This window comes from Ostrinia nubilalis, chromosome 25 (genome assembly GCF_963855985.1).
Source record: "Ostrinia nubilalis chromosome 25, ilOstNubi1.1, whole genome shotgun sequence".
Lineage (NCBI taxonomy): Eukaryota > Metazoa > Arthropoda > Insecta > Lepidoptera > Crambidae > Ostrinia > Ostrinia nubilalis.
Window position 1 is genome coordinate 6266654 of NC_087112.1, and position 15971 is coordinate 6282624.

The 15971-nt window shown below is 43.3% G+C and overlaps 1 protein-coding gene across 1 annotated transcript in view; it reads right to left on the reverse strand.

Annotated features, from left to right (window-relative positions):
* Positions 1–2: 2 nt before the first annotated feature.
* LOC135084037 (uncharacterized) overlaps positions 3–15971 on the reverse strand; it is a 69391-nt gene continuing 53422 nt past the window's right edge. The window contains exons 6-15 of the mRNA XM_063978779.1: positions 15116–15353; positions 14401–14541; positions 10448–10653; positions 3525–3703; positions 3021–3149; positions 2874–2951; positions 2247–2454; positions 1495–1640; positions 854–976; positions 3–709 (exon numbers count right to left, since the gene is read on the reverse strand). Of these exons, the coding sequence (XP_063834849.1) occupies positions 26–709; positions 854–976; positions 1495–1640; positions 2247–2454; positions 2874–2951; positions 3021–3149; positions 3525–3703; positions 10448–10653; positions 14401–14541; positions 15116–15353 (2132 nt within the window). The 3' untranslated portion in view covers positions 3–25. The remainder of the gene's footprint in view (positions 710–853; positions 977–1494; positions 1641–2246; positions 2455–2873; positions 2952–3020; positions 3150–3524; positions 3704–10447; positions 10654–14400; positions 14542–15115; positions 15354–15971) is intronic.

A 15971-nucleotide genomic window follows, 5' to 3' on the forward strand; every position in this document is an offset into this window, starting at 1 on the left:
ATGTTTAGTTCATAATCTTCAGTCTTCAAACTACTACTAATTTCAGACCTAGGCTATCGGACTCAAGTTCAACTCTAGAAGAGGACGCTCTCTCAACAAAGAAATAAAAAAGCAGTACAGTAATAGTACATCCAATCTCATAGTACACGTCTCTAGAAAAATATTTAAGTATAATTGCATCAGCAACAAGTTTTTTAAAATTATCAAATATTGTAATATTCACAGCTTTTATGATATGTATCATTTCCTTATAAATATTTACATCTAGATCACTTACATCTACTTTAACTTCGGTGATAGTTTCGTTTTGTGCATTTACATAAGCGTGTGCATCGTGCGATGTTTGTACATATATAATTTCAGTAAATTCTTCGTTCAAAATAGATAGAAAGTTCAAAATATTATATCTCTCGTTAAAGAAAGGAACGACGTTCGAAGTTGTTATATAATCGAATAAATTCGATATAAAATTGACGATTTTGTCGGCGGGGATGATGAATTCGAGGTTGTATAGGATGGTGATGAGGATGATGAAGAGGTAAAGGAGGCTTTGAGGCCGATGGCTGGTGATGGCCGAGCTAGGGGGTGCGGGGTAGACCACGTCCACTTCAGCGATCTTGAAGATAGAGAGAAGTAGGTGAGAGGAGATATCTTCGTGTTGGGTGTTGATCCTGGTCTTGACCTCTTTCAGGACGTCAATACATTCCTCCTGAGAAAGAATGAGACATGAAATTATACAAATAGTGTAATGATTTTGGATGGAGCACTTGACGATGCTGTAGGCATGGAAACAACAAAAAGAAAAAATACCCAGATAGATTGTCTCTCAAGAAATTAAACAATTAAATAATACCTTCTCCCGATCCAGTAAAGCTTCGCCAGCCTCCCGGAGGGACTCCTGTTCCCTCTGCGGGACGCTCGCCGAGATGATCACGTTCTCGTTGCTGATGTTGAACAGGGTCAGAGTGCAGTTTGTCTGGAAATGTACACGGTAAAATATAAGAAGGGATGAATGGTTATATACATATATCGTTACTTCATCACGCTTTATTGCTGAACATCCAATGATTTTCATATAGGCCGGTTTGTAGTGGCTTGTATCTTGTATCCAGAGTCTCCCTGGAACCTTTATAATTTATAATATATCTGTCCACCTTGTGGGTGGACGTTCCACGCTACACTAGTCAGTACATTGCCTCCATTCCAGATGCCCCACCGACCATAAATTCTGCGTGATATGTGCCCTGCCTGTAATTTTGTCTGTTTGGTGGACATTACACACTGCACTTGCTTGTACCTAACATCCGTTCCAGCAGAAACTTACTCCGAAAAACGTTAAATGTTGTCATCCCGCTCACGCAAACCGAGATGTTAGCATGAGCGACGGTGTCAGACAGACCCGAAAGAAACATTTCGGAGTAGACCTGCAGAACTTTGGTACTTTATCGGCCGTCAGTTCTGCGTAATTGTGGTTTTCTTTCTAAAACTACTGACCCCATCATTGTGCACAGTATACAGATACTGCTGGAGTAGACGGACAGCATCTTCAGCGCCGAGCCCGGTGTGCGGGCGCAGCAGAGCCTCGTCTACCGCGCTGAAGCCCAGCAGCAAGTACACGCCTTCGGGCAGCTTGTATTCACCTGGAAAACAATTATTTCACTCCTGAAGGCTCGTATCTTGAAAAGAATCACCAAACTCAAGAACAGATTTAAGACTGGAAAATTTAAGAAGCGTTGAGACCCGTGTTCTTCTATTTCAGACTTAAGAAAGTGAAAGAAAGGAAGGCGGTATCCTATGAAAAGAAACATTTCAGTTACCAGGATTCGGCCTCATGCAGATAAAGGATCCAGAGTAGCAATAGCACCGACCCCCGCCTGTACGCTTGATACGCCGGCGCGACGTGCAAGTAGTGGAAAATTAAGAACAGTTCGCTAATAAGTAAAATAAACATCAGTATCACTTACCAGGATTGGGCCTCATGCAGATAAACGATCCAGAATATCAGTAGCATTGGCCCCAGTAGGCTTGATACGCCGGCGCGACGTGTATGTAGTGAAAAAATAAAAACAGTTTGCTAATAAGTAAAATAAATATCAGTTCACTTACCAGGATTGGGCCTCATGCAGATAAAGGATCCAGAGTAGCAGTAACAACGCCCTCATTATGCTTGATACGCCGGCGTGACGTGCAAGTAGTGGAAAATTAAGAACTGTTCGCTTATGAGTAAAACAAATTAGTTTACTCACCAGGATTCGGTCTCATGCAGATAAACGACCCAGAATAGCAGTAACAACGTCCCCTGTACGCCTGATACGCCGGAGCAGCGTGCGAGTAGTGGGCAAGTCGGGACGAGCAAGGCGCTCGGGGGACGCAGGCCACCTTGCAGGATACTTGAAGCGACGCCTCGCAGACGCACAGGTCTGTACATTCGGCCAGCTCCGCGGAACGGTACAGCTGGAATTGTGATGTTTTGGTTATAAGATTAAAGGTCTAAAACTGTTGCTATATTTCTGTCAACTAGATGATCTACTGCTAAGGCCTTCCCTCAGAATTCACAAGTGTTTAAAAATTGATGATTACGAGTTTGAGCAATATTTTTGATGTTGAAAATGTTTAACACAGAAATTGATTATTTTTACCCGACTGTGTCAGAAGGAGGGTTATGTTTTTCGAGTGGATGTATGTATATTTTTCGAGTGTAAATACTCTCTAAAAAAACAATAAGTAAATCTTTAAAATCTTATTGGTGTAGCTATTGTACAGACGATGGCACATAAGTTGACCAGTGGCATCTTAAGTAGTTGTATTGGTACTAATTTCACAACAAAACCCTATGGTCTGATGCTGTACCCAATTATCGATGTCATACGTACCCGTCTCGTTTCCCCCATCTTGATATACTGCGCCTGATCATCACTCTCCGGCTTCTTCACGATGCAGTACTTCGTCGGCTCAAGCGTCGTCGTGGGCCGCGGCGTCGTGGTCGTCGTAGTCGTCGTACGAGTGGTAGTGGTCGTCGCGCGAGTCGTGGTCGTGGTCGCGACCGTTGTGGTCTCGGTGGTGGTTTCAATGATAGGCTCGGAGATCTGCTGACTCTTTGGTTCCGCAGTCTGCTCGGATTGGGTAGTGCTGGGCGGCTCGCGGTTGTCCTGCTTTGGAGAATAGATTTATCTAATAACTAGTAGACCCAGCGAACTACTTCGTACCGCCCACATTTTTTTCTTTGATAGGTGCAAACCGTTTTCTCCCCTATTAAACCTTCCCTGGACTACAACACACATTTCAAAACCAAAATAAATCCGTTCTCGAATTTTTTTTAAACCTTTCCTGGACTACAACAATAATTTAAAAAAAAATTACATGACATTTCATGACTTCCATTTCAAACTGAAAATAAAGGGTCTCAAATGCGACCTACGGTATTTACGAGTATAGCTTGTATTTTCGGCTTTGTCGTGCTATACATAGCTGTAGCCGTGGTCAAAAGCAGACTGGTGGCTATTTTCCTTGTTTTTACGACTTACCTCCTTCTCAATGACCCTGGAGCTACCACGGTGGGTGGTGTGCCGGTTGTGGTGGGTGGTAGTGCGGTGGATGATGGCATTCTCTGGCGGTACGGTCATGTAGTTGATGCCGATCTCGGCCACGGTGGTCGTCATCAGGGAGCCGTAGGTCTTCACGTGGTAGTCGCTTTGGGATTCCACTGGAATTGGAAGAAAGAGGTTTTGAGCTAGGTACTTAGTCTTGAACAAACACCCTTCAGACCGTAACTTAATTACTTTGGGTTTTACAAGGTCCAGCTGTAGATTAACGACTGCATAGCATATTTTATTTTATTTTTATTTAAAAAGAGAACCTGTCACATAAAAAAACAAAACAAAAAACTAATCTAGATATGTACAACAACAACATTTGGTTTCATGCTAAGTGTAAGGTTAATATAAACTAGAAGTGGCCCTAGAAAATCCCCTTTCTCTTATGATCTTCCAATGCACAGCAGCCTCTGCCATCCCAGGCAGTCGTAGAGTTGAGCGAAATCAGTGCCTCGGCAAGCACAGGTCGCTCCCAGCTGGGTGCCTAACACGGCCACCACTAGGGCATGTAATATCGGAAGGTTTTCAATTCCGATATTGGATTCCGATATTAGATCTCAATATCGGAATTCCGATATTAATATCGGAATTGAGTTCATGTGCTATAAAATTTATATTTGGTTATATTCGTAAGAATTCTGGATTGTTTACAATAAAATAATGATTTTAATCAAAATCTATAATTTGGTACAAAACAGCACTTCATAAAATTGAAGTATTTTAAAACAATTTTTACGTTATGGGTATCCATTGCATTTGGTTTTTTATGTGACAAGAGGCAAACGAGCAGACGGACCTATCAAATAATTAAAGGGTTTTTGTAAAATCACAGGTATTAAACAAACTTTTACTCCTTCATTATATTACCCTGTTTTATGTTGGAGGAATTAATTTTAGAGTCATTCAAATCACGTGTTACAAAAATTGTAGAGAGTGGTAAAAAACTTGAATATGCTTGTTATTTGTTCCTTTTTCATTATCGATGTACAACTCACAAAACCACGAGCCATCATCATCATCATATCAGCCATAGGACGTCCACTGCTCAACACAGGCTCCGATGCTGATTTTCACAATGGCTGGTTGGTGGCGGCCTGCATCTAGCGCCTTCCTGCTACCTTTATGAGGTCGTCGGTCCACCTTGTGGTTATGAGTCCTACGCTGCGCTTTCCGGTACGTGGCCTCCACTTCAGAATTTTGCTGCCTCATCGTCCATCTGTTTTGAGTACTAAGGCAGAACCGTTGGAAGACATTATCACAATGCTCGAAGACCTTAATCGAGTTTCCCAACAGGTAGGCCTTCGGATGAATATGGAGATGTTAAGTATGAGAGGCGAGAGGGGCACGAGTGAAACTATAAACGCGCTCGCCCTGTTGTAGACTATAAGCGTTTCTTTTAATGTTATCATACTTGTTGGGGGAAAGATGTTATATATGCATACATGTATGTATACCTAGGTTAGTTGCGCGGCTGCGCCCGCGGTTTATTATGAATACGCTTATAGTCTACAACAGGGCGAGCGCGTTTTGACCTCTCTTCGATTCTGGGTAACGCTTCCTCGACTTCTGCAACATCATAAAAATCATCGTCGTCCGATTCCGGTGGTCGTCGGACGCCTCTGTTCATGGTCACAAACGAGCCACTCGGCACTTCTGTATCGACCGGCGGGGATGGCGGAGAAACCGATTCTGGTGGCCGTCGGACGCCTCTATCCATGTTTACATAGGAGCCGCTTGGTGGGGACAACGATGCAGTTGCTATTTCTTCCCTTTCCCTTTCCTCCCCTCCGTCGCTGGATATTTCGTCAGCCTGTAGAGAGCCTGGTTGAGGCTCGGGTAGTGATGTTGCAATAATGTCGGCCAGGTTATTATGGTCATAGGTACACTCGTCGCTGCCCTTTAATAAATGGTCGTTTGATTCAAAGTTTGAGCCTTTATAATCTAATATTTGATCTGCGTGTTTTTTTATTAAATTTGTAGTTATACAGTCTTTAATCATAAACAACCTTTTCCCTAAAGCTTTAACAATTACTCCCTTCATCCAAGTAAACTTTTTATTATTTGAAAATTTCATGTACCACACATATTGTCCTATGGTAAATGTTCTATTTTTACCGCCATGTACTTTAGTTTGCAAACACTGTTTGGAGACAACATGATCAACGAGTGTGGCAGAGGAGGGCGACTCCGGCGGCGGACGCGGGTTCAAGAGGTCGAGCCGCGACCTCAGTTTACGGCCGAACACTAGTTGAGCCGGGGACGTTCCTGTTGTTGAATGGACGGAATTACGATAGTCAAAAATATACTTTAACAATTTTAATCTACTCTCCCTTAAATTGTTACTATCTTGCAAGCTACTTTTTATTCCACGTTTGACAATTTTTACGTACGATTCTGCTTGACCGTTACTGGCTGGATGGTAGGGCGGTGATGTCATATGGGAAATTCCATTTAATTCACAGAATTTTTTAAATTCTTGAGCACAAAACGATGTCCCGTTATCGGTTACCAGGGTGTGAGGTAGCCCAAAACGAGACATAAATTCATATAATTTGTCTATTACATTAGTCGTCGTGCAGGCATTCATCTCGTATATCTCTAGCCATTTAGTGTAAGCGTCTATAATGACAAGGTACGTTCGGCCGTTAATCGGACCTAAAAAGTCGAGATGAATGCGATGGAACGGGTGTGAGGGGTAGGGCCACGGCGACACGGGCGCTCGCGGCGGCGACGCCCGCAGCCGTGCGCACACGCCGCACTCGCCTATCATTTGTTCTAATGCACTGTCAATTCCTGGAAACCAAAAGCGGGCTCGAGCTTCGGCTTTTGTCTTCACTATACCTAAATGTGATTTATGGAGTTCTGACAAGATTACTCCGCGCAATGATTCAGGAATAACTATTTTATGTCCACGCATTAGACACCCGTTTTCATAAGACAGTTCCTGTTGACATAACTTATACGGTTTTAATTCAATATCAGAAACTGATTTCGGCCAACCATTTAGTACATATTTAATTATTTTTATTAAGTTACGGTCCTTATTAGTTGCATCGCGTAACTCATTTATAGTTATCGGGAGCGAGCCTTGCACGACGAAGCATACGTAAGCAGCGCGGTCGCATAAGTCCGCCTCTGCGCGAAGTGTGCGGGCTGCCGCGTCTCCCGCCAACTCGTTATCTATTACGTTTGGCAAACTAGCGCGCGATAAATAGTCAGCGGTATTGTCTGCACTCTTAATATATTCAATTTTATAATTGTATCCACTTAAAAATAGGGCGTATCGTTGAAGACGATTTGCAGAGACTTCTGGTATACCTTTATGTGGGCCAAAAATTGAAAGTAAAGGTTTGTGATCAGTGCGCAGAATAAACGGTACCGACCGCCCGTATAAATATTGATGAAATCTCCTGACTCCAAATACAATGGCTGTAGCCTCTTTTTGGATTTGTGAATATCGGCGTTCGGCATTATTGAGTGTACGAGACGCAAAAGAAATAGGTTTTTCTATGCCACTTTCACATTTTTGTGATAAAATTGCACCCAAACCGTTAGGGGACGCGTCCACTGTAAGAATAATTGTAGCATGGGGATTAAAATGTGTTAAAACTTGGTCTGACGCTAGCATTTTTTTTATTTTATTGAATGCCTCGTCCTCACTATGAGACCAACACCATTTTTTGCCTTTTTTTAGCAGTTCATATAAGGGACTTAAAATACTGGATGCGCCGGGAATAAAACATCTGTAATAATTTACTAGTCCCAAAAACGATTGTAGTTGACTAACGTTTTTTGGAGTCGTTGCATTAATTATGGCTTTCACTTTATCCGCTGATTTTTTCAATCCCTCTTTGTTTATCACATATCCTAAATAACTAATTTCGTTTTGAAAAAAATCGCATTTTTCACGTTGCAACGTTAACCCCGCATTTTGTAATCTCAATAGCACCTGGTTTAGCCTATCCAGGTGTTCAGAACGGTCATGTCCAGTCACGAGGACGTCGTCAAGCAGTACGAGCACACCGTTTATGCCTGCAAGTAAGTTTTCCATGGCCCGCTGGAATATTGACGGCGCGCTGGCTAACCCGAACACCAAGCGAGTATACGCAAACAAGCCGCGGTGCGTATTTATGCATGTTAGTCTTTGGGAGTCCATAGAAAGACAAAATTGGTTGTAAGCCATGGAAAGATCCAATTTTGTAAATTGATCCCCCCCATGAAGCTTAGAAAATAACTCGTTTACTGTCGGCAGCGGGTACTGATCGATGTTCAATTGTTTGTTAATAGTTACAGAATAATCAGCACAAATACGCACCGAGCCATCGCGCTTTAATACCGGCACGATCGGTGACGCATACTCTGAATGATCAACCGGCCGAAGCACGCCCAATTCGACTAAACGTGCTAATTCATTTTCTACCTTATCTCTTAATGCAAAAGCCACAGGGCGCGCTTTGCAAAATATGGGTTTGGAACCTTCTTTTAGTGTTAAATTTACTTCATATAGGTTAAATCTACCTAATTTACCAGAAAATAATTCGGGATACCGTAATTGAAATGATTTAACAGTGGTACTATCTTGATCACAAAAGTGTACTGGAGTAAATTGTAAATTGAACTGAGCTATAAAATCACGCCCCAGTAGCGGCGGCCCACCGCCTCGCACCACGTACACATCTATGTCGCGCGTACGGTCGTGCCACCGCAGAGACATTCGTGCTAGCACCTCACCCGTATAGCTTATAAGTTTTTTATTTGTTTTTGACAATGATACATTCGCAAAATGTAACCTAAAGGTTCTTTCTGATATGACAGTCACCGCCGAGCCGCTATCAATTTCAAATTGTAACTGTTTCCCGTTAACGAATACCGACTCAACTAACGGCTCACCTTTGACGGAACGAATATTAAATAACTCACCGTCGTCGTCGTCGCCCTCGTTTACCTCACTCGTGGTCGTAGCAACGAAGTTCACTTTTTTGCACATACGCGCTAAATGACCTTTATTATTGCACTTTCGACACGAATAATTAACGAAACGGCACGCTTCAGCTTTGTGGTTATTATAACCGCACACTGAACACTTCACTTTCTCACGATCTCCACGACGCGGCCCGGTGGGCGCCGCGGACGCGGCGGGGCGCGCGATCCTGTACAGCTGGTCGGCGGGCGCGGGCGGCGGCCCGGCGGCGCTGGCGGCGGCCCGCGCGCTCCGCAGGCCCTCGGCCAGCTCCACGGCCCTGGTCAGAGTCAGACCCTCCAGCTCTTGCACATACATTTTTTCCTTTTCGGGTCCCGCAGACATGCCCATGATGAACCGGTCCCTCAACACTTCCTCAACATTCGTGAACCCACAATGTGAAGTGAGGCCACGTAACCTGGCGGCCCACTGCGACGGTGTCTCTGTGGCCTGCTGCGTGGCAGCGTAAAACCGATGACGCTCGCTGAATCCGACTTGTTTTGGTGTAAAGTGGGTGTCGAGTAGTTTTATGATGTCTTCGAAGGGCACCTCGTGAAGTTCCTTGGGCAAGGCAAGATCCTCTGCGAGCTTGTACGTGCCTTCCGTGAGTGCGCTGAGGAGTATAGCCCGTCTTCTCTCTCCCGTTGGATCTTTCTCAACGCCGATGTCATTTGCAATAAACAATTGCATTAACCTACATTTGTACGTCTTCCATGTATGTACTTCATGATCAAAAACCGATAATACACCGAAATTTGAGAACGACATTTTTTTTTGTTACAACGCGGGTAGAAACGTCGCCAGTGTTAAGTATGAGAGGCGAGAGGGGCACGAGTGAAACTATAGACGGCTGTCAACGCACTCGCGTTTATTCATAATAAACCGCGGGCGCAGCCGCGCAACTAACCTAGGTATACATACATGTATGCATATATAACAGGAGAAAACGAAGCTTATGTCGAATGTCCATGTTGCCCCTTACCTTGTTTCGGTTAGGAGCTCAATTCTCGAGATTGTTGACAAGTAAGTATATCTATCTCGGACGAACGATTAGCTAGGTAGTTAGATGCAATTTCGAAAAAGAGATAAATCGTCGAATACGAAGATGAAAGTCTTCAATTAGTGTGTGTTACCAGTGATGATATACGGCTCGAAAACGTGGCCTTTGAATTTATGACACAGCGTGCTATGGAGAGGGATAAGTTTGGTGTTTCTTTACGAGATCTAATCAGAATTGAGGAGCTCCGTAAACTAACCAAAGTCGCTGATATAGCCCGACGGATTAGCAAGCTGAAGTGGTAGTGGGCAGGGCACATAGTACGCAGAACTGACGGTCCATAGTCCAGTAAAATTAATGTTTGAAAGGGAGTTGAGATGTCTTTCTTTGTTGACCAAGTACCTATGGCAAATGCTAAAATTGATTTAGAACAAGTTCAATTAACCATAAATAGTGATGGTGAGAGACATGAGAAAATCATTGGTATTTGCCAATCATGTACTTTGGGCTCTGTGGCAGGTTTTGGTGAGTTTAAACGCTTTGTTTAAAATCTCAATTAAAATTTTTATCTGATTCCGATATTACGATATTGGATCGCTCAATATCGGAATTGAAATATCGGATCTTGCAGTCCGAGATTCCGATATTACGAGATTCCGAGATTCCGATATTCATACCCTAGCCACCACTGCAGCACTACAAGTATCAGGGGCCCTGTTTTTATTAACTTACCAACGCAAGGGTTCAGCCACAGCAGCCTCTGCCAGCCCAGGCAGTCATAGACCTGAGCGAAGTCAGTGCCACGGCAAGCACAGGTCGCCCGACAGGCAGCCGATTACCCAGCACAGCTACTCCGGAGACAAGAAGTGGAAAGTCTCGATTATCTTAAGATCTTACCAACGCAAGGGTTCAGCCACAACAGCCTCTGCCAGCCCAGGCAGTCGTAGAGCTGGGCAAAGTCAGTGCCACGGCAGGCACAGGCCGCTCTCAGCTGGGTGCCTAGTACGGCCACCACTGCAGCCCGACAGGCTGCAGGGGATCCAGCACAGCCTTGAGTCACGGCATCCACAGCGCACCATTGCTCATAGTTCTCGAGACGGATCCTGAAATTGAAATTTTGAATTTTTTTCATCATCAGATAATTTAGTCTTGCAGTAAGACAACCCTTTCTAATTTGTCAGAGGTAAAGAAAGGATTTGGCTTACTTACACTGCCCACGCTTACTAATACTGTGGGGCCAAAAAAGCTGTTATCGTCATCATCTCAGCCATAAGACGTCCACAGGGGCCTCCCCCAATGATTTCCACGTTTGATCGATTGGTAGCGGCCTGCGTCCAGCGCCTTTCTGCTACCTTTATGATGTCGTCGGTCCACGTTGTGTGCTGTACCTACTACTTTTAATGTTATAATTTCAGTTTCTATTTTATCAGGCCCGTGTCAAAAGCGATCGACGATCCTGACGTCATTTTCTAAATAATTCAACCAGTCAAAAGCTTAAATCTAGAAGTAGGTACTTGAGTTTGAATCGACTTTAGAGTTTCCTAATACGGACCCTAGAGTGTTATTTATGAATAAATAAAGTAAGGAAAAAAGGAATATACTCAGTGGATATTGCGCACCACATTTTATACAACTGTCACAACAATTATTCCGGCCCCGCATTTCCTCGAGAAGTAAGCATCAGACATATTTTTATCCACATGTATTACATTGTGTATACGCGTTATTCGACGCCATAATAGAAAATGTTATGTATTGAATTCTTACACTAAAGAGATGTCTCCCGATGTTGTAAGACGGGGACGAATATGAGAAATCTTTCGCGAAATAATTTCACATACGCTCGCGTAAGTCACTGTACCTCTGTAGGCAGCCAGGTATGCCAAAGAATGGATAGTGCAGCAGAATTTTCTCTTCTGAATCTTTCAAATATGAAGGATATTTTTGAACCAGAATCAACCATTTTCTTTGAAATAATGTTTCTATTTTATGGGTTATGCTCTGGTTTCGCTTCAAATAATTACTTGTTGGCAGTAACGTGTGAATAATTCAATTGTAACGTTGACTATGTGCTTAGCCGGTAAAAACTGTGTCTTTCTAGCAATGTTTAAATGATTTATATCGAGTGGGCCTTCTGCGTTCCACGATGATTCTATGAGCTCTTACTGTGAGCATAAAATACTGAGAGGAACTTGTAAAATAAGAAAAAAAGATGAAAAAAAAATGGATGCACAAGATTACCTACTGCTCGGCTGTATTTGACTGAGCTTTTTCTCACGGCCCTGACGCTGCATGCAACCCAGTGTAGGGAGGGATGAAACACTAAGTACAGGCGACAATTAGCACATCCTCCTTCACACTGTGGCCTCTTATTTTAAAATAGCGGCCGCCCGCGACTTCGTACGCGTGGATCCCGTTTTACCCCCTTAGGGGTGGAGTTTCGTAAAATCCTTTCTTAGCGGATTCCTACGTCAAAACATCTACTTGCTTGCCAAATTTCAGCTCGATCCGTCCAGTGGTTTGGGCTGTGCGTTAATAGATCACTATGTCAGGTACACTCTGATGAGACTGTCCATACACAAGCCTTTAAGCTAGGTATACCTTCTGTATTCTTTGTATTCTGTGCTTTAAGTCAACTGCGCGCGCACAGGGCCGCCTCAAGGGCCCTCATTCCGCGTCACGGACACGAGGGTAGTTGTGGAATGATGGTGGTTACTTACGGTGTTTAAGCATAGATTGAAGTTATGCTGGATCAGCATTTAGAGCAGACAAAATTAGTACTTAGCAATTAATTTTAGGAGATACGTCTGAATTATTATCAAACAATGCTCTAAAATTCATTATGTTATGTTTGGATCTGATTTAGGGTTTAAATTCGATTCAAAATTATTTCTTAATTCCCTTTTTTCAAAGACAATACTTACACATACATACTCCAAAAAGGCATTGAGAAGAAATTACTATAAGAGAGACTCTGTCACCTTTGTCAACCCTTTGTTACCGATTTTATTTATATTTAGTATGTCCCGTACCTCACATTTAAAATCCTTCCCTGTCTGTAAACCGCAATATATTTGGAAACTTTTTTACGGCAGAATTTAAGGGTTATTGCTGTCATATAATGGAGGGATTGCTGCGGTTTGCGGGCCGGCGACAAATATGTGCTCATGGAGCTCAGGTTAGGGTGACCACCTGTCTTCGCTGACATTCGGAGCCAATAAAACTCAGGTTTGATGACTATTTCGTATTATTTGAAAATGTATTACAATAGTGCGTATCGCGCGGCGACTGGAAGGTAAGTGAGTTTGACAGTACAAAATAGTATGAAGTTTAAAAACGCCTGCGATAAAGCAATAGCAAACAATTACACGTACCTACTAGAAATTACGATTTAGTTAGGAAAGGAAGTTAATTGATTATTTAATTATAAGTTATACAATTAAGTATTAGAGACGCTTGATAGACGGATTGAGCCGCAAGACCACCCTTTAGGTGTAAGTTCGTTGCTGACTCCACACAGCAGCAGCAAACGGCGTCGCTGTGACACACTACTTTCTATGTATTTCTTTATAAAAACTTGCAGACGACGTGGTCGCTAGCAACGGATGCTTTTTCATAGAAATACATAGAATAGACTGCGGACGATTTAAATTCATTCAATGAAATAATCTATTTACATTTTGCTGTACAAAAAAGAAACTTAGAAAAAGGATCGGAAATTGAAATCTCAAAGCACCACGCATTTAACGGCACACGTTTTACACAAAATATTCTGTTCAATATTTTTTTTACAGTTAGGAGAGTCTTGAAAATGTCTTAACAGTATGGCAACCCCAGCTCCGTGGGTATTATTTACAAGAACTTTTAAATGGGCCCCAAACTCGAGCCCTTTTGGGCCGAGGACTTATTTAATGAACGGAAGTGAGTAGTGCGGAAGGGCACTCATACTTTTAACTTCTAAATTCAATCGTAGTTCGATATGACCTTTTTAAATGGTTGTATCTTTCGTCTTCCTTTAGGTTATTTAGCTTCTTTTCTTGGGAAGTATGCTTGCTTAAGTATTTATCTAGAAGTTAATATTGAACTATAGAGTTTGTACTCCTCAGTTTTACTAGTAACCTGATCAAAGGCAGGGTGTGGCAGGACTGGCATGCTGGCTAAGAGATCTCCCGTGCCCAAATCAGACTTCGGATCATAATAACTGACAAGGTGACAGTTGGTCTTTTGTTTCTAGGACGATAGTCACAATATAAGAAGAAGACAAAAAATAATCCTGGGATAGTATGGCAGACTGTCAGAGAAGTAGGGGAAATTCGACGGACAGCCAGTATGAAGATCGCTGCTATTGGCGCTGGCGGGGACTTTTAAATATCTCACCTGCACTCAGGGTCTTCGTGGCAGGCATGGGCTAGGGTTTGACAGGCAGGTAGGGAAGATTTGGCAGACAATCGGGTTAAAAATCACTCCTATTGGCGGGGATTTTTATATAATCTCACCTGCACTCAGGGTCTTCGCGGCAGGCATGGGCCAGGGTATGGCAGGTAAACAGGGGAGATTTGGCGGGCAGTCGGGATTAAAATCACTCCTACTGGCGGGGATTTTTATATATCTCACCTGCACTCAGGGTCTTCGCGGCAGGCATGGGCCAGGGTATGGCAGGTAAACAGGGGAGATTTGGCGGGCAGTCGGGATTAAAATCACTCCTACTGGCGGGGATTTTTATATATCTCACCTGCACTCAGGGTCTTCGCGGCAGGCATGGGCCAGGGTATGGCAGGTAAACAGGGGAGATTTGGCGGGCAGTCGGGATTAAAATCACTCCTACTGGCGGGGATTTTTATATATCTCACCTGCACTCAGGGTCTTCGCGGCAGGCATGGGCCAGGGTATGGCAGGCGGGCAGGGGAGACCCAACGGGGGGTCGCTGCGCGCACGACGGATGGAGACGCTCTTGCGCATTCATACAGGAGTCCTCGCGGTTGTCAGTTTTCCTGTAAATGATGAAATGTTATGCTCTAAGACTGAAAACTTAAAGTGAAAAAACAGCTCGCTACGCGTTATGTTTATATTACTGTAATACCTATTACACATCATTACAATACATATTACAAATCGCGTCATGGTTCTTATAACAACGCTCACTCAAGGCGCATTGTGATAATAAAAAGAAAGAAAAGTTGGACACTAATAAAGTCGATTGAAATAGGTCTTTTAATAAGTTGGCAAATCGCTAAGAATCTTAAGAATATGTTCAGAAATATCCACGTATTGACTTCGTTTGTTCGTTTCAGCCAAATGGCGTCCACTGCTGGACAAACGTAATAGACTTAACGTTGCCTTTTTTCAATTATTAATATTTTTTATTGCACAAATTACTAATAGCACTAATAGTCCCGTTAGGCCCTCGTACTAACCTAAATTATGCTTGTGTCAAGAGTGGGCTCTCCGCAACAGTCGAGCGACGGCGGGGTTCGAACCCGCGTTCTTCGGATCACAAGTCGGCCAGTCCGTCCCTTTCAGACTATAATTTGTCTAGCAACTTCTCAATAATCAAAACAAACTTACTTGCAAAGGCAGAACGCGATCTCGGTGTTCCACCTCACGCCCTGCTTCCTGTAGAAGCCTCGGAGGGCCGCCATGCATCCCTCTCTGTCGCACTCCATGGAATGACACTTCTGCAGCACCGGCGTCAGTGACGTCATGCACTCCCCATCCTTGATACAAGAGTCCAGGGCCACGTGGCACGTTGACTGCAGCGCCACCTTCTCATCACCTGATTTACCGTTCTCTTTCGCAATCCTTTCTGTTGGTTTTTTATTGTGTTAGTCCGTGTTGATGTGGGTGAGGTTTAATGATGTGTGCGGGTGTTTTTTGATCAATTTGTGAAATGGACTTAGTATAGACACATTCTTTAACAGCTCCTTTACTGTTTGGGTCAGTTGTTAAATAGAATTTTGTTTAACTTTTTTATTTTCTGCTTTACCTTCTTTTAAAAATAATTCTGTATTATCTTCTTTATTGTTGCTAAGTTTATTAATTGCTTTTCCAAAAGTTCCTGGTGTGGCGTGTAAATAGCCACACCAGGAATAAAAATTGCGGGGAAGGAAGATGATGCGGGGGTCGGCTGGTGACTCCAAACAACTCAAAAATACAGCTGCATAAAACGGAAACCACCAACCTGCGGATCAGAAGACGGAGACCAGGCTTCGAGGGTCGACCCGTCGATATTTCTTGCGGTTTTGATTAATTCAATTTATTCAGCAAATATTCAGCGGATTTTTCACATTGACTTAGTTGACAGACGTTCCAAGACAACATAGAGGTTTTTCGCGAAGGTTGGCTCCTGCGAAGGTGCTGGCCCCGAATCCGATAAACAGATTAGTGGGAAACCATCTCATGCAGCTAGATAATTTGAGAGTTG